At 39.8% G+C, this 18,335-nt stretch overlaps 1 protein-coding gene across 5 annotated transcripts in view; it reads right to left on the bottom strand.

Annotated features, from left to right (window-relative positions):
- The window catches only part of VPS13B (vacuolar protein sorting 13 homolog B), a 434,757-nt gene continuing 416,422 nt past the window's right edge, over positions 1-18,335 (bottom strand). For all 5 annotated transcript variants that reach the window (XM_077187531.1, XM_077187521.1, XM_077187524.1 and 2 more), the window contains 5 exons: positions 17,742-17,912; positions 10,981-11,157; positions 8,439-8,541; positions 7,522-7,771; positions 1-1,989 (listed from right to left, as the gene is read on the bottom strand). In XM_077187531.1, coding sequence (XP_077043646.1) covers positions 1,744-1,989; positions 7,522-7,771; positions 8,439-8,541; positions 10,981-11,157; positions 17,742-17,912 — 947 coding nt within the window. In that variant the 3' untranslated portion in view covers positions 1-1,743. The remainder of the gene's footprint in view (positions 1,990-7,521; positions 7,772-8,438; positions 8,542-10,980; positions 11,158-17,741; positions 17,913-18,335) is intronic.

Consider the following 18,335-nt stretch of genomic DNA (forward strand, 5'->3'; position numbering starts at 1 on the left):
TATTACAGGAATAGCTTTATTATCTTTAAACAATTTTATTATATTACAATTTATCCATCAATATGCAAAATTAGAACTATTAAACAACTTCCATAAAATACTCAGGAATGAAGCACATGTGTATATATACATATACATTTTTAAACAATGTTATTTAAACAGTGACTAAGTTACTAAATCATTGGATGAAATGTTGATAATGGATGGGTTTATTTCACAGTCAGAAAAGGACAATGCAGACCCCAGCCTCCTTTATTCTCAGTAGATGAGACATAGCTTTTAGGAATACCTTTTAACAAAACAGAACTCAAGAGAAAAACATTGCAGTTACTACATTCTTATTTAGTGTGCATTTGGTCATATCAAGTATGCATAGAAGTTATTAGCTATAAAGCATATGCTCCAAATGGTGATCACATTTTATTCCAGTTTTTGACTCCAATTCCAGCCATGTTCAGGAATCTCCAGACATAATTCATTTTGGTAAACATATAGAAAAGGAGAGAAAAGTTAACAAGCATAGTTGGAAACCAAGTAAGCTTTTGGTTTTAAAATGAAACTGCCATGGCCAGATTTGGTGTATAAAGTCATCTAACTGTGCCCAGAGACTGATTTCTTGTCTACTACAAGAAATGCAGGTATTTAACATATATTTGTAAGTGTATTGTGATGGCACCATTAACTGTTAATGTAATTGGTGCCTGTGGGTCCATAGTTTTCAATCAACTTTAAAAAAATCTCACTTGGCTTAGTACATATTTGAAAGGCCACATTTCTTTTATCAGTTTGAAGATGATAAGCATAAAATGAATTAGGGCTGAAGGGAGCACATACAATGTAGTGGTGGCAGATCAGAAATGAGCAAGACCCCACAAGGTGTACTTAGCACCTGCACATCTGGGTTACATTGAGCTTGGAGATTTTAAGGAGACAGCTCTGTTTCTTCAATTTTTGAACTGCATGTTACTGGCTTCCAGTTAATGAGCAGACAACGCACGGTCATACATACATTGAAAGTACTTCTGAAAATTTGATGGTGGATAAAATAAAGTTTCTGTATACAGACAGTTTTAAAAATAAAGTCATGTTGTAGTTCATGTTTTGTTCTCCAAACCACACAAAGGCACTAGTTTACATTATGGACTAATGTCCTGCAGAACTTCAGTCAAATAAAGGAAGCTATTTTAAGGTTAAAGTGGTGCTAAAACCCAGCTGTCACTAGTAACTTAAAACAGCCACACTGGGTTTTTCAGATTTAGTGGGGGAAAATGTTTTGCCTCAGGACGCACATGTTGGGGGAGTGTGGGTGTGGGGGGAAAGGCTCAGCCTTGAGCAAGTTTTTACAGCTGAGTTATAAACCTGGTTTATAACAGAAACTGGCAGACCCTAAAATAAGATATAGAGGTATTGATACACATTTCTGTGTGTGGTAAAAACGTCCGTATGCACGTAATTTTCCCCCATTCTCTAATTTTTGGTTATTGAAAAGAAAAAGGATTTTGATTAAGCTGAAGTCCAAGGCTGCTCCTTCTCACTTTATTCGTTTGCCAGAACACTTTCCTTCCAGCACTAGTATTTTGGCTAGGAAGCAGGAATGTTGTCAAGATTAGAAAAGCTATTGGGCTTTGTTATCAATTTCTACCTCCTCAGAAATTACATGCATCTTTACTTGATGTAGGTTACTGCAAAGAAAGCACTGCTTTCAAACTGGTACGGCATTCCTACACACACCAGAAATAACTATTAATTAAATCCTTTCCTCAAGGCTTTATTTTTCACCATGGTGAATTTGCTAATGAATACCTGGGCAAAATTGGGATCAACTACGTACTGATAGGTTTTTGTTATAGTCAGGGGCTGCTCAGCAGCCAGGGTTTGCGGGGCCGGCGCTGCGGCGGTGCTGGGGGCGAGGTGGCAAGAGGCCTTTGTGATGTACTCCACCAGGCGGCTGTACTGCTGCTCCGACAGCCTCTCTCGGGCGCCCTCGGCCTGCAAGCAGACAGAGACAATGGTCACTGAGTGTTTGACAGTAACCGAGCTGAGCAGCAAGGACAATGACGTCCACATTTCGCTGATAAAAATCTTCCTGCCTGAAATCTTGAATAGTTTAAAGGATTTTTTAAATCATGAATGCTCTCCCATAGTTGAGTCCTTGGTGAATTAGTCCTCTGCTGTTTTGGACTTCTGAGAAGCTCTAACTCTGACACAGAAAATTTAAGGAGTATCTTTTGAGAACGGGTCAAGAGTAGAACTTTACAACAGATCAACTCCTTGTTTACAGCAAAGGCATTGAAGTCCCTTTTAGAAAAATGTCAGTAGCTCTTGGCAAGGCTTATCATACAGAAATTCTATTTAGCTAAAATAATTTAGTCTTTAACTTGCTTAATTTAAAATCAAGACTAGAAGTTACTTTCCAGGTGAATGTTCTATGGCAGGATATATCCATCTGCTTCTAGCAACAAAACCCATCCACAGAAGGACATTTTTCTAAACAAAAGGGTTTTACTAAAGATGATTTGGGCATTTTGTTTCTGGAGAAAATATTAAGGGATCTGTGTTTTGCGGGCTGAAATAGGTAGAGGTTATTTAAGATCCTAGCAAGAGGAATGCAAGTGACCTACCCTAGCAGGAAAAAATACAGTAAAACAAATACTGTAATCTGTCATATGGTTGCAACCAGATAAACTATTATCCAGAAAAGCTATGGGCAAACCTGGCTTTGGAAGATCAATCTGCTGTGCCCTTGTTTTTGAAGAAGTTGAGGATGGCTATGACTAGCTTGAGAAGGAAAGGCAAACAAGCAGGCATCAAGCTGGTTGCATGGTCTCAAAAAAACCTGTATTTCAGAAATCCCAGCCTGGATACTCCAGTAGTATGACAAGCTAAGTCATTCAGAATAGAAGTTACTTCCAAAATATTATAATGAAGAAAAAGGCAGCAGCTATAATAGGGCTAGGATTTGATGCTCCCTTATTTTACACTTGAAGAATTGCTGACAAGTTTAATTTTTGTAGGATTTAAAATTTCCTTCTGGACATCATGCTAAGGATTTAAAGACTGCTATCTTCTGCCTGTCTTTTAGGGAGTTTTACAGGTCTTGCTAAAAAGAATGATACTTTCAAACAGTGCCATTAGATTCACTTCAATCAGTAGCCTGTAATGTCTCTGGACTGCAAGACTCATTTAAATACTCTGCTGCTTATTTGAAGAAAGAATTAATATGATTGATAGATAGTGACAGGTGTCACATTCACATGAAAAAAGTCCCCTCTGTTTTTTTTACTATGCCTTTGGAGATGGATTTGCTGCTCAGTGAGTAGAAACACTCCTGTTTTCAATCATCATCACAAAATTGCTAAAGGAAGCAGGCTCATGAACAAGCTCAGAAGTTTAAGGTTGAAGCCTATGCCTAGAAACAGCAGAAATGATGGAATGGGCAGAGGAAAGGGTTGTTTCCATGAACGACCTTAAGGCAGGGAAAAATCAGAAGGCAGACTGCTGCAGCAGACTCCAGCTAACGCTGGAGAACAGTGTCTGAACCACGACTTTGGTCTGGTGGCTCAGTGAAAGTATCTCAGCAGTCAGTCTGTTACAGCAGTTGAAAGGAGAGAAATATGCTGAAGTACCACCTATGTAAACTGGATTTTAAGTTACAGGGTAAATTTTGGGTGTAGGTGGCTTCACACTTTTTCCTGATTTCTCCTAGGGAGGTAAGCCCAGGGACAGGTGGGTTCTGCCTCCACATTGACCAGAAGATCCTGCTTACTAAAGGAGATGGAAATGGTGCTGGTATCCCACTCATCTACTTTCGTGAACCCATTCTTCATTAAGCCCCAGGCCATTTTCCACAGATACAGCATAATTATTCAGGAGGAAATATTAACTATGGTTGGATGGTCTTCCAAAGTAACTGGGAGCCTGCTTGCTTTTAGATGACTTCATCTGTAACTGTCTGCTTCTGCAGCCACTTTCAGTTTGGCTTATATTTTCAAGACAAGAAAAATTTGGAATTGATGTAATTCTACCTTTTTTCCTAAATGGGACCTAAGATTGTCACTAAGTGCCCTCACTTGCTGCTTTGAACATTTATCGTGTTTATATCCAGATCACTCAAGGATTCAAAACTTGATTGAGGCTTGCTTAATGCAGCTCCTAGAAGAACATTAGGGATATCATGTCCCTTCATACTACCAGGCCATACTTTTGGGTTAAGAACTCCAGTATTTTTCTAAAATTCCTCCCATTATGGTTTATAATGAATAAGCCTTAAGCCTTAAGCAATTCTAACTCCACAGCAGCTACAACACCTGTGCTGTGCAGTCCAGATGGGTGTAGCACTGATCTACTCCTCTGTGCACACTGACTAAGGAGATCCAGCTCTTTAGGATTATTTCCCTTTGCTTTGAGAAATCCAAAGATTGCTTTTGAGCTCGAAAGATGATAACACATAGGACTATTAAAAAAAATCTGGAATATCTGAAATTCCAGGGCCCTTCAATTTTTTCTTGTCTTCTTGATGTAATGAGCTATACCAAGAGCAGCTGGAAGAGCAGGACTTTTGAGTTTGACATCTGTCTGGAAACAAGCAGTGTCTCAATTACTTTGGAAGATAATCCAAATACAATTAATGCTTCCCTTTCAATAACAAACTTGTCAGTGCCAGAGTTTTTAAGAATCCATCCAGGCTATTCCTATCCAGATGGATTAAGTTATATATTGTGGAGGCGAACAAGGCATCAGGCAAACCTATTGCTGAAGGAGTCAAAATATGCTCTGTAACATCTCTGGTGATTACAGCTGTAGAATAACTCATGCTTTGTTTCTTAACTGTTCCAAGAAGTTGAGGAGAGGGAATGAGAGAAACTGTTTTGGGCAGAGCTGAAACAAAACTTTTGGCAATTGTTTTTGTGAGCAGTAATGCAAAAAAGAGGATTTTTATAGCCTTGAAATTAAATGTTTCAATTTCTTGTATTATTCCTAGTATCTTTGACTAAACTAATCAGAAAAATAGACATAACTTATATTGGTAACATTAGCTCTGTTTTGCTAAACTCAAAATAACAATCTGGTTGACCTGACTGGGCATTTTCCAGCTAAAAATTGAGGCCATCTTTGCAAATGCCATCATGCACAGACACGTCTGCACTTCAGCTGAGGACACCTTCAGTGCAACACAATGTCCTACTATTAATACTGAGGAGCTGTGCCTATTTAGGCATCACTCTGCAGCTTAGAGGCTGCTCATCTTCAAGTCACAACTTGTTCCTCCTAAGGTTCTTTCTCCTAATCACATCTGAAGACTTTGTAGAAGCTCTTGTCAGGAAGCTGAAGGGAAGCTCTGGCTCCCATCAGCACCAGTGCTGCACGTGACAACACCCAGACCACAAATTCAGCTGCAGAAAGGAAATCACCAAGTATGAGATCTCCCAATCCACTAAAAAAACAGCAAATATTAATTACAAAACACTCTATGTAATTACTAAAACTGTATATGAAGCTTTTTGGAATCTTTTATTGTGTAGCTGCCTTAGATGCCTTAACATAAAAAAATTAAAAATTTTTTATTCTCTATTTCTTTTAACTGCTCTTCCTCACAGCACATTTCTTTAAATTTTTACAAGAATTTCAGAATCAGTATCTGCATTCTGAAGGAATGTTTTGCCAGGTCTGTTTTGTACAGCATCACTCAACTTTTGCTGTCTTGCCATCATTGACTTGGCTCCACCTGGGACACAGGCACTTTTCCCGTACATTTTCACTGTGTTCTCAAGAGGCTGCATCAGCAAAAGAGATGCTGGGCTCAAGGCTTACAGCTCCTAGAGCTGCATTGCTGCACCATTTGAGTAGGACTCCCATATTTCCACCCAGAACTTCAGAAAAAAAAAGATGTATTTGGTCCAGTACCTCCAAAGGAGGACATTATGAGCACACGCGTGTGGGAACATTGGACTCTGCATGTGCCATGCAGGGTTGCTCTGTGCATTCAGGGGCCCCACTTGCCCATAAATCCTACACATTCCCAGCTGTAGCAGCTGTGGGGACTAGAATTAGGCTCCCTGTCCCTCGCCTTCCCTTCTGCCAAACAGGCAGACCCTCTGCACCCCTCATCACCCACTTGCAGCAAGCTGCCTTTCCCCCACAGCAGCAGCAGCCTTCTCCTTACCCCTCGGAAAACCAGATGCAAAGACAACACTCCAATCCAATAAAAAAGAGATCTGGGCTGGTGCTAAAGTTAGGATTAGGATAGGGTGAGTGTATCCAGTGCCTTAGTGAAAGCAATTTTCCTTCTTCTTCCCTCCAGGACACTAGCTCTGGACTGAGCAGGACAGTCTGGACTCTTGACAGTCTGATGTGTGCCTCCACCAACCACTCAGCACTCAGGGACAAAAAAAGCTGAGCTTTGCTCATTTGCTTCACAATTTAAGTAATCCCTCATGTAGCTTTGTGGTGAGAGAAGGCAACTTCAGTCAACAGTTCTCTGTGAGACTGAGGTTAGTGGAAAGACAATAAATATAAATAGAGAATTCAGCACTAAAGAAAGCTTTCACAAAAATACTCAAGTGCTGTCACGACACAGATGAAGTCCTTGCTGAAATCAACAGCAAAACTCTTCACTGCCTTCAGCAAAGTTAGGATTTGACTGAAGGTGCTCCTACTTTTTGTCACACCTTATACTTCAGGGCTTTTATATGTTCTTTTTTTATATTTGAAACAGAAATTTCTGGTATAGCAGTCTATAAACTACCTGGCACACTTTTACAAAAACTGGGACATGCGTGTTCGTTTTTGAAATGCTCTCTCATATGATTCTACTTGAGAATTTAATACAATAAACATTGTTTCCCAAAAGTGTAAAAATATAACATTCTTCTGCCATTAAAAGAAGATAATTAATCCAAAAGACCTCAGTATTCAAATAGCTTAGACATCTTTCAACATGAAGCGTTTATGCTCTTACTGGCAAACACTTGGTGCATACAATCTCAGAGAGGGACTAATCCAATTTAAAGCTAGCATTTGCAGAAGAAGGATGATCTAAGGAAGTAAATACAGCCAAACAAGACCACTGTGCTAGAAGAGACAAGATAAAGCACACTGAAAGGAGCACCAGCACCACTGAACTGTTAACAGAATGCCCAGAAGAATAAAAGGAACTGCTTTTGCTGGGACTTTGTAGGCACAGGGTGCAATGCTGACTTGCCAAACAGTGAACACCTCATGCATATGTAGCCATGAGAACCTTTTCAGAAAAGAGGTGATGCTTACCAAGAACTCAGACTTCCTCTACTTTTTCCCTCAGAAAATTTCTGTCATAGATATGGTATATCACAATCATTAAGAGAATAGAAGGGAGGAGACACATTCACCCAAAGGGAATCACAGCCAGCTAGGAGGGGCAGATCTCCTGGTTTGGCACTTCAGCCTCTGGCCTCCCAGCCCAGAGATGAGTGTTCCCACTGCCAAAAGCACCAGCATCAGTGTAACTTTGTCTTTGAATGGAAAAGGTACTCAAGTCTTTACCTCCAAGTCAGAAGGCACTCTCTGTTGTTTTAGCTGCACCTTCAGCAGATCTTTTTGCTGATCATCTTCCAGACAATCGATTTCAGTCACGGGGAAGGCCTGCTGCTGTGTGTCTTCACTGATGCTCACGACAAAGAGCACCTCTGAGGTGAGCAGCAAGCAGCCTTCATGCTGCTGGCCTGATCCGCTCACAATCATGACATCTAAGGCCATATGAACCTCTGGCCTTCCCAGAGATTGTAGCATTTTCCTGCATTATCAGGTTAAAAAAAGGCAAATAAAAGACAAAAAAAGAACTCGTTAGTGTAGTGCATTGGATCCTCCAGGGCTTATTCTGATCACTGTTTTTACTTAAGCCTGTAGCTATCAGCTACAGATGTAAAATAAGCCAGGCAGTGTACTCCAAAACTCCATTACTGAAAGATGTAAGACTTCAGATTTAAAGAATGAATGTGAAATTGTTACTTATCAAAACCCCTCAATCACTCACCACATAATTGGCCTAATATCTGTGCTAGGTTAGCCTATTTCCCATCCTATTTCCTTGATAATAGAAAAATTACCCCTGAGAAGTGTCTTAGAAATTCAGTGCAGAAAATAAAGCTATCTTCACTAACAGCTGTTCCTGGAGATGTGCAGTGTTTTTCTTGGGCTCAGTGCAATGATAAAATAAGTAAGAACTCACTGAATACCATTAAATAAAGATCAGCTCTGTAGTTTCAAAGCTGGATACAGATCAGCAGCCCATCATTTGCAGATTGGGTTTCTATGCACTACCTTTGTGTTTAGTGTTCCTAAACAAACTGCCATAACTCAGCCTTTCCTAGGGAAGCTTTTCCTGTCAACTTGACCAGAGGCCAGGAGCTATTAATAAACAATGTGGATGTAGAAATGAGCAATTGTCTAAATAATGTTACCAGACATATTTGACGTGGCTGTTTGGAGCCTGCTCAACATGTTGATCACTTGGATGAGAGCGCTGCTTGGGAAGCTGAGAAAGTCCAGCTCCATGCAAAATACCTGCGGGTGAGAGAATTCAGATTTTTTAGTGGTTGTTTTCTACAACGCAGTTCTGTGTTGCAGTGATGTCATCTGTTTAAAGCAGTTCATAAAACAGTGCAGATCCAAAATGATGTCACATCTCTGGAAGCTGTAGTCAAGATAATTCATTAAATATTACAATGCAAGAGTTGTGCACTTAACCCCCATGATCTCGCTTTAGCAAGAAACAAAAAAACCCCACTGTGTGTTCCATGAATCAGCTCTACACTTGCAATCAAGAGAAACATAACACTCCTGAGAGCCATCACTTCAGAGCAGGATCAGACACATCACTTAGGATTTATGGAGAAAAAATCAAGACCATTGTAACTTTCTTGCTTAATATTAAAATACTTTCATATACGTGTCACAATTGGTACAAATTAGAAGGCAAGTTTGCCTAGATACTGCATTTAAATGCTTAATCCAGCTGTTACTTAATCCAGCTGTTAAACACATATCCATGTACATTTATGAGATCTACTGGGGCACCTGGTTTATTATGAATTCTTCTTAGTGCCAGCCCAGAATGGAGATTACAAGCAGCAGTTAAGCAGGTTTCTAAAGAGACTCTCCAGAGCTGAAGATGGTACAGTATGGATGATTTTAGATGGCCTGTAAACATTCAATGATGAGGTATGGTCACCAGAAAGAATGCGTGGGATGCAAAAAAATTCACAAATTAACTAGTTTTAAAAATTTTTACATGACAGACGTGGAGTAGGTTATGCAGCAAGCACTAGTGTTACGTGGTTTGGTGCAAAGTTACTCTTTTACAAATGTACTTTACAAATAAATTAAGAGATTTTCTTTTGTCTAAGCATTCCAAAGGCATAAGGGTGTCAATAACTTAGATTCCCTCTTACACAATGGATAATAATTTAAACAAAACATCAGCAATGAAAAAAACCCTTTAATTTTTAGCACACATGTTGATGGTAATACTTAAAAGCAGCATCCCAATTGTAACAGTTGGCTTACCAAGGTTCTCAGCATTATGTGAGTGAAAATGTTATTTACAGATGGAGACAGAGAGAACATGTGTTTATTTCTGTGTGGTCCTCCACCCCTTGGTCTCCCCCAAGAGGCACAGTCCCACTTCCAATCCAGTCGTGGGTAAGAGTTACTTGAACTCTTGTGTATTTTCCTCTCACGCACTGTCAACTATTATTGATATAGTTTTATGTTTTTTCCTGGCTAAGTCTTTTTGTCATGGTCATGGAAAACATGATGTCTTATATACCATATCTGCAATGAAAAGTGTCCCTCAACTACTATGAGTTTCTTGATAAAAACAGCAGCAGAATTAAAACTAGAAATAATAATGTCCTGGGCAGCAAAGCCAACACAGAGACAGCCAACAACAGAAAAAACCTTCTGATTTTGCTGATATGGGTTTTACACCTATGGGGTGTATGATTCAGGAGAACAGTTATTATTTATGATCATACAAACAAGATAAAGTTGATTTGAAAGAATTCTAATAATTGTTTCATTATTTCTTTTACTGGATGGAATCAGCTGTGGGTGTTGTGGGAAGCATCCTAACCTTAAGCTCTACGAGAACTACTTGTATTTTAGTTAACACAACAAGCATAAATATTGCTAGTGATTAAAGGTATAAATATTCAAGGTTTGTCTGGTATAATTAGTGAGGTGGAATTATTGACACATTGTCTTTCTATCAGTATCCTGCTTCTTTTCCCTGACTCCCTCCAACTACCATTTCTTCTTAAATATTCAAGCTGAAAGTGATTGATTGATACTGGAGACAATTAAATTAGTGTATTTTGATATTTTTATCTTTTACACTTTTTGTTTGTCCAGAATTATTCCCATCAATTAGAAAGGATTTAGCACCAGTGCCATTAAGTGCTCAGTCCAGCTGGAAACCCCACCTCTGGTTGCTCTAAGGTTACCCATGTATCTGAAAACAGGACTGTCTTCTCGTGAAGCTCCAGTTTAAAGGGGATGCTCCTACTACATGACTCACTTCTTTCTCCCAAGAATGTAACTCACTCTTTGTGTAGAGATAGCCCAACTCTTTCCCTGCCATAACAAAGCAATCTCAAAATAATGCTCTAATTGGACATAGTGTTGCTCTAATCCTTTTATGTCAAAAACTATTTTTCAAGCACATATGTTTCTGTAACTAATTCTACTGTATTCCAAGAATTACTTCATGCTTTCTGCATTCTCTGTTTCTGTGGCTGTGCATCACTGATCAGTAACACAAGAGAGAAGCACAACACGATGGCGTTTCAGAAAAGCAGCAGAGCATTTGTAAGTACTTAGCCATGGCATTTCTAAACCTTTCTCTAAGTCACACAGTACTGAGCTGGATAAATAAGACATAGCAGGTTGTATCTGAATAACATTTTAAAATTTAAATGGAGGTGTTGGAAATATGAAACTCACCGTAACCTGTCTGGGAGACGAGCTCAGCTGCCCCTCCAATGGGCTTTGTGAAGACGCCCATGATTCCCTTCCCCACACCCGAGATGACCCCTCTGGCTTTATGCCCAGCAGAAGCTTGGGCCTCAGATACTCGCTGAAAATTCCGCATCGGCTGATCCACAATCCCAGCAATCGCACCTGAAAAAACAAGAGTCTCCAGTAAGTAGTGAAGATAAATATTCTGGAATAAGAGGAAATCTTACTACTGGACCTGAATATTGTTTGGATTTGAGACTGTACCCCATTCTTACACAGCTATTTAGCATTTGACCAATACGGTAAACACTATCTTAGCTTCAGTTAAGATCTAACCTTTTTTTTTTTTTAACATTTAGATCACCTAACCTTACAGTATGTTTTCCTCTTTTGACTACTTATGCTAAATGCTTTTGCTGAGTTAATTTAGTTTGGCTCATTCTGTGCCATAATTCTGAAAATGCTGGGCTAGGAATAAAATCCTCCAGTTTTAGACAGCTAGAGCTGCTATGGAAATGAGATTTTCACGTAAGTGCAAGATTGACTTCATGAGAATAAAAACTGTTTGTATTCAATAGATCATTTTTATATCCTCTTCCACTGCCAGAAATGTTCATAAGCTAATGCAACTTTTGATATATGACTAAGATTAGCAGAATTAGACTTTGAGACTTTTTGTTACTTTTTTGTGAAAACCATCATATTTTACTTTAATGTGCATGGGTCAAACTTTTACAAGTGACATAGTGACCTTCCCAGCTTTTAGTATCAACAGAGAACTTCAACTTAAATCTTCCTAAATGTAAACAGGTATGTGAGGTGGTACATTTCTTTGATCTTGAGTTTATGCTAGCCACTTAACCACAGACATGTCTCTAGTAGTTGTAATTTTGACAGATAAGCTATTTGGAGATTGCTACGGGTACAAGGATTGGACAAAGCCACAGCAGTCTTCCCGACCCCAGGTGCTTTGCTCAGTGGAAAACAAGTCTGCAGGCTTCTTGGTCAGGTCTCAGTTTGCACCTGCAGCTGCAAATACCAAGATAAAAAAATTATTTGAGGAGTAGGATTGAGTGTCACTCTGGTTACTAGGCATTTTCACCTCAACCTAGACATCTTAGAAAGTTCTGCTTTGTAAGTGGAAGGAAATCCAGGCATAATTCCACAGATTCGGACAATCGCAACCGAGGTATTTGGCCCCATGTGTTTACCAGCGTGACGTGCACTAGGCAGTGAGCTGCTAACTGGTCTTCAGATGGTTTTAATTACTGTCACTGGATAAATAAAGAAATTGCTGACTTGAAACAACAAGAACTAATATAGTATTTGTGCACAGTCACTGTCCAAAGAAAAGAAGAGGATGAGAAGTAGCACACATTTCCCCAGATCCTTGTCCCTGGGATACTATCGATCAGGAATTCAGGAAACTTGCATCCCCCATAAATGCCTTCCTCTCCTCTTAGAGAGAATTCTCCCAAAATCTGTAGCACTAGCCTTTTGACAAATGTATAGTATTTCCACAGAAAATGCTGGTCTGTCTTTGAAGTGATGCCTGGTTTTAATTGAGGTCACTCACTGAAGCTGAGTGTGCAGCTGAACATTCACCTTTTGTACCACAAAGGCCACAAAGCTTTTTCCTTAATGCCATGCCATTGAAATGATACAATTTTCAATTCATTACTACTTACCAGCTGTTCCTGCTGCTTGACTAAAATAAAATCTCAACACCACATTAGACAATTGGGATTGTTTGTCCAGTCTTTTGTGCAATTGGGATGCAATTGAAGACATAAAACAATACTTGGTGTCGTCCTAAGTTACAATATTATACTATCCTGTGACCTCCTTCACCCTATCTATTGAGGTCATCCACAACAACTGCACTTTCAGAACAGAAGTTATTGCCTTATAAAATGTAATCCACCTAAGTCCTAGCACTAGTAAATTATTTACTGCAATATACTTGGGCAAAGTTTTAAGGTAATAATAAGAGCCTACTGCAAAGGACCTGTGGTATGCTCCAGGCACTCCTCAGCTAGAATTAGGCTCCAAGGACAAGGAAACAGAATGGAAACTGCTGTGACTGTGTTAAATAAGAATATTTATGTAATGCCCCAAATAATCTATAGCTTAATTAGCCAGTTTTTAGTAATTCCACACTTTCTGTTACTCTGGCATTTTATGCATGCTCTGAACTTCTCTGTGAAGACATTTGTATCCCTTTTGTATCTCAAATCCTTTTGCAAGTCTTGTTGTTCTACCTGCAAAAAATATACCAAATGATCTTCTCTTCCTCTGTAATTCCTTATCTTGAATTGCAACTCACTACCATAACTCATTTATGTACAGTGGCCATGCCCACAAATCACAAAATAAACTAAACCTTACTCCTTTCACTGAGGAGTGGCTGGTCCTAGCACCCTTGTGTGGGGAATCCAGATCTGTGCAGCTCCTTTCCTGTGTGCAGCATGTGTGAGCAAAGGAAACAGACAGAGACCAAAGCCTGAGCAGCCTCAAAACCCAGCAACAGCCAGAGAGTGGTAACACACACGTGAGGCTCAGGGCACTTCTCACACCAGAAACTGTGCAAAGCACATCTTCCTATGCCCCTGTGGCTTCTTGTGTTCTAACAAAGTTCTTGGCAGGAGCACCAGGAGGGATGGACTTACCACAGAAAGTCTCTCCCCGCCAGATTTCAGTAGGGTATCAGGGAAGCACAGCATGGAACCACATGTAGTGGTTCCTCCCTTCCCACTCTTGTTCTCTCTCACATGGTGTCCTACTGCTGTCCCTGTCCTTTCCCTGTAATGTCCCTTGACCAGTATTTTTTTAATTAAATGAAACCATTCTCCATTTTTCTTTTTTTTTTCCTTGCCCTAAGCATTTGATTTTATATGCATGTCCACATATGTACACACAGATTATGCATGTATAAAGAAAACCTCAATAAAATTAAACACCAAAGCAACAAAACAAAAACATATTCTTCCATTACTGGACCAAAGAAGTTCCAGCAACAACATAACATCTGCTAAACATCAGATGGGGTGCACTCTGGTTAATACATGTTGCTCAGTAACAATAAAAGAAGTTACTTTGATAGCTACAAAATTCAGATAGTTCAGAGTATATCACTGGATTACTTCAAGAAGAATTTGATTATGGGCAGCAACTGGTTCACGTGCAGACTGACAAAGTTGGGTGAACGTAGCACAGCTTATGGCCTTGAGAAAACTCGGATTGCTTGTGACAAACTCTTTCAGAGCAAGACATAATTGGAAAAAATCCCCCACTAAGAGAAACTGGCCATGCTTTGCCATGAGGCTGGAAGCTGCCCAAGCTGAAGCCATTTTGCTTCCTTTTCTCTGTTGTCTTTCAGGACTGCCTCAAGTGTTTCACACCAAAAACAAGGCTGAAGCATAATCTCATCACAGCAAACCACATAAAAATACAGCTCAAAGGAAAAAGCACCTGTTGCCATGCATTGATGTAGTTGCACAGTTAGTGTGTGGAATAGCACACAATTTCAGGATTAGCACTGGTTGTGCTATCTTGTGTTGTAGATAGGCAAATATAGAGTGGCCCTGACTCAGTGATAGTGTACAGCAAGAACAGCTACCACCACCTGTAATAACAAAAATCTGAGCTTCTGAAACCCAGGCTTTGCCTTCTCTACCAGGATAGTTACACTGTCAGGCAATATGAGTCAATCCACTTCCCCAAAAGCACAAAGGAGTAACTGAAATGTTGAGCACTTCCGCCATTGTAAAAAATAGCTTTCTGAATAGTTGTCATCTTTTTGGTTATTTAGATATGCTCAACTTCCTAAAGGCAGCCACTTCAATGTAATATTTTTCACTAGGACCAGCAGTTGAAAATACAGCCGATAGTTTCAATAGTCTCTTTTACATGCTAAAAGTTAATATTTTAAGTTTGACCCTGTCACACAAAATGCAAAAGATAGTTCCTCAGTGAGGAGTCAATCATTTAAATATTTTACCAAAAATTTCACTGCATTTTTGCCTAAACATATAAAAGGAAAAAACACACCTATCATAAGCTGTTGCTTCTTTTCACGCACAAGTGTTACTAAAATGACCCAGAAAACTCCCCCAAATTAGAAAAGAAGACAACAGCTGGCCAAAGATAACAATCAAATCAAACAACACCCTGACAGTGCTTGAGTCATTTAAAATGAGACAGGACAAAGCACTTAAGAATGTACCACAGGGAACAACTTGCACTGAGGAGGAGACGAGAGTACATGATTTTGGCCCCGATTCAGCAAAGCTCTTAAGCACATGCTTAAGTGCTCTGCTGAATCAGGGCCACTGTGAGCCAGATTTTCACAAAAATCAGAAAGGCACCTCTACTTTCTGGGTAGAGACCACTACACACCGATGAACTGAGGACTCTAACATGACTTCACCTAGGCACAAAATCTACATTTGCCATTGTTTTAGCTGCCTGCATGGGTCAGACGGCTTACGAACACGAGCGTGACTGTTGTAGAAATCTCCTTCACACTCTTCAATTTTACAATTAGAAAGTCACAGAAATTACGGCTTCAAATAGGCTGTCTGCATTTCTGTGCTCATCAAACTTTTCATCCTTGCAAAGGAAAAGAACTGCAGCTTCACTTTGTTATGTATGAATAACCATAAGTGTTTTTAGAGTAAGCATGTTCACGTTTATTCTGTACGCGCTGGGGAAAAAAAGCAGCACAGTGATACCGTCCCTTCAACTACAACTGGTTTTATTTTATATTTTTTTTTTTTGGGAAGCCACAATATTCTTTACACTAAAGACAGGACAGCAGCAGCTTTCTGACATGTTTGTAGAAATTGAAACATAGGTCTATTCATAATTTAGGTGTTGACACAATTTATATGAATTCTGCTGCCTAAACAGAGCAAACATGCTTTTTAAAAATCAAGTTTAATTAAAAAAACTGATACAAAGTAAGTGGAATATTTCTGATTTCTCCCTTATTGAGAGTTCCATACTTGTCACATCCAGCTTTACAGTAACTGTAGCAATTTATCTGGGTGCTTCACTGACTCCACTGCTAAGAAAAGAGGCAGTTAGCAGGGAGCGATTGCTAAACAGTAACAGTGGGAATAAAAACAAGACCCTAGCTTGTGGAGGGGCACTGTTTAAATGCTAATATGAAGCTCTAGGTTTCTAACACGAAGTCTGATCTCTTAGGAAATCAGGGACACTGGAATTCTAGCTCTATTTTTTGTTTTGCTTTTAACTCGGGTGTACTGCTGCAAACCACGGAATCCTTGTGTGCGGGGAGGTGCAGGAACGGCGTATTTGTGCATGTATGTGAGGAGCTCCCAGCTTTCCTGAACTGCAAAAACTTTGCCTTGATACAGCCAAAGCTACAAAGTTTTGCTCTTTACTTCAGGCTGTACAGCTGATGTTTTTAGCTCTGAAGGGCTCTGGTGTGTCAGTGAAGGAGATATAGACACCATGTTACCTTGATGTTTAATTAATAACTGAGCCAAGATCACCAAACCGTTTCACCAGCACATATACACCAGGCTGACACAGTGCTTCTAAAAGTATAATCTTTCATCCAGCAACTCAACCTGACTGCCCTTAGCCCAATAAAACAAGAGGGAAAAATAAAACCTCCTCCAAACTGCCTTTGATTTGCAACACCAGTAACAGCTTACTATTGGGACAGTGGCTACTAATATATGAAATTTCTCCTTTATGCACATTTCTCCCAGGACACTTGCTTGCTGGTTTACAGGCATTATCAAATGGCAGTGCTTCACATAATCTAATGTTATTGCTTAAAATAATTCCCAGCAATTTAACCCGAAGCTGTAACATTTTTACCACTTCCTCTTTGGGGCTTTCAGGGTTGCGGTTGCAAATTTAGGAGTTGTGTACACTACTGAAGATTAGGAAACAGGACAAATCCTTTCAAGCTTCAGCTCTTCTAACCTTTTGCACTGGACTGCTTTTGGTCACTTTGATCTCTAAGAGATTCATACTGTTTAATACATACTGAGGAACTCTGCCAAACAATACAGTTCTGCATTCCTTTGCTGTGTGACAAGTCGAAGTAACCTAGAAAATCCAGCCCCTTACTGCAAAACTTCTTGCAGAGAATTTTTCCACTGTGGGTTAGTTTTCAAAATTTAGGTGCTACTTTGAAATGGAGAGAGTAATCTTCCCTTCTAACCAAGCCACTCAGCTGCTTGATGAATAAAATTACACTGAATCAGGACGATCTGGGTCTCTTTGTAAAAGCAGAATTCCTCATCAAAGCTTACTTAACATCTGCACTAAGTTGAAGTGGTTTTCAAACAAACCCAAGAATCTCTGATATCTACAGTGCTGCAAAAACAAGCAGGTTCAGAAGGCAATCCTATAATTCATCAGAAAGTAAACATCAGCATGATGACGTCTTCGTGTTGAATTAGTTACAAGTCACGCTGCCCGATGCAGAATTATTCTTTTTTTCCCACTTAGATCTACATCATGTACGAAATATTATTTCACCAAGTGCAAACCCATTCTATATCTGCAATTATTTTATCAGCAAAAATCATACACAAAAGTTAGAAAATCTTGATAAACAGTATCTAATATACATACTGTGAGGCTTTGTCACAAGAAGACACCAAATCCCCAGAATTTGAAATTATAACTCACAGTTAGAAAAGGCTAGTGAGTAGATTAGAAAACAGTATTATCACTTAACTTGATATTTAATAGTACATTACCTAGAAGGCTAATGCCTAAACGAGAGAGCCCCTGTCTCAGTCCTTCTCCCAGGCTCTCTGGAAGCTGCCTTCTCCATTCTTCTTGTCTGTTGTAATGCTCCTCATCCAGTGACAGCCTATCCATATTCCGAGCAAGACTTGTTGCCAGATTGGTAATTGACGTCAGTGTACCTAAATGCATGGAGATATACATTTGGGTCTGGATCAAAATGCTTTAATTTAAACCACAGAGACATTGTATGCCTCAGTGCAATGCTGAGCTTATGAGCAGAGCAGCAAGTCAAGTGAACAGTCACCCATGTGTAACATGCTTTACTATTTGTTAAGCATCACCACGCTGCTGTTATGGCCCGTGTCACGCCTTTTACATTAGCCTGCTCCAGGTTGCCTGGTCGGTGGGAACAGAAACTCATCTGAACATCCTTCTCCAGTTCCCCTGTGGAAGGCCAATCTAAATGGAGAGGGGGGTGATGGAAAGGTAAACAAATATTTACAGAAGGAGCCGTGAGGCCGCGTCCTGCGGGAGGCAGGAGTGGAGGCTCGGAGCAGCAGCCAGGGCAGCCGCTGTGTCTGTGCAGCAGCTGGAGCCACGCG

The sequence above is a fragment of the Agelaius phoeniceus genome, chromosome 1, assembly GCF_051311805.1.
Source record: "Agelaius phoeniceus isolate bAgePho1 chromosome 1, bAgePho1.hap1, whole genome shotgun sequence".
NCBI lineage: Eukaryota > Metazoa > Chordata > Aves > Passeriformes > Icteridae > Agelaius > Agelaius phoeniceus.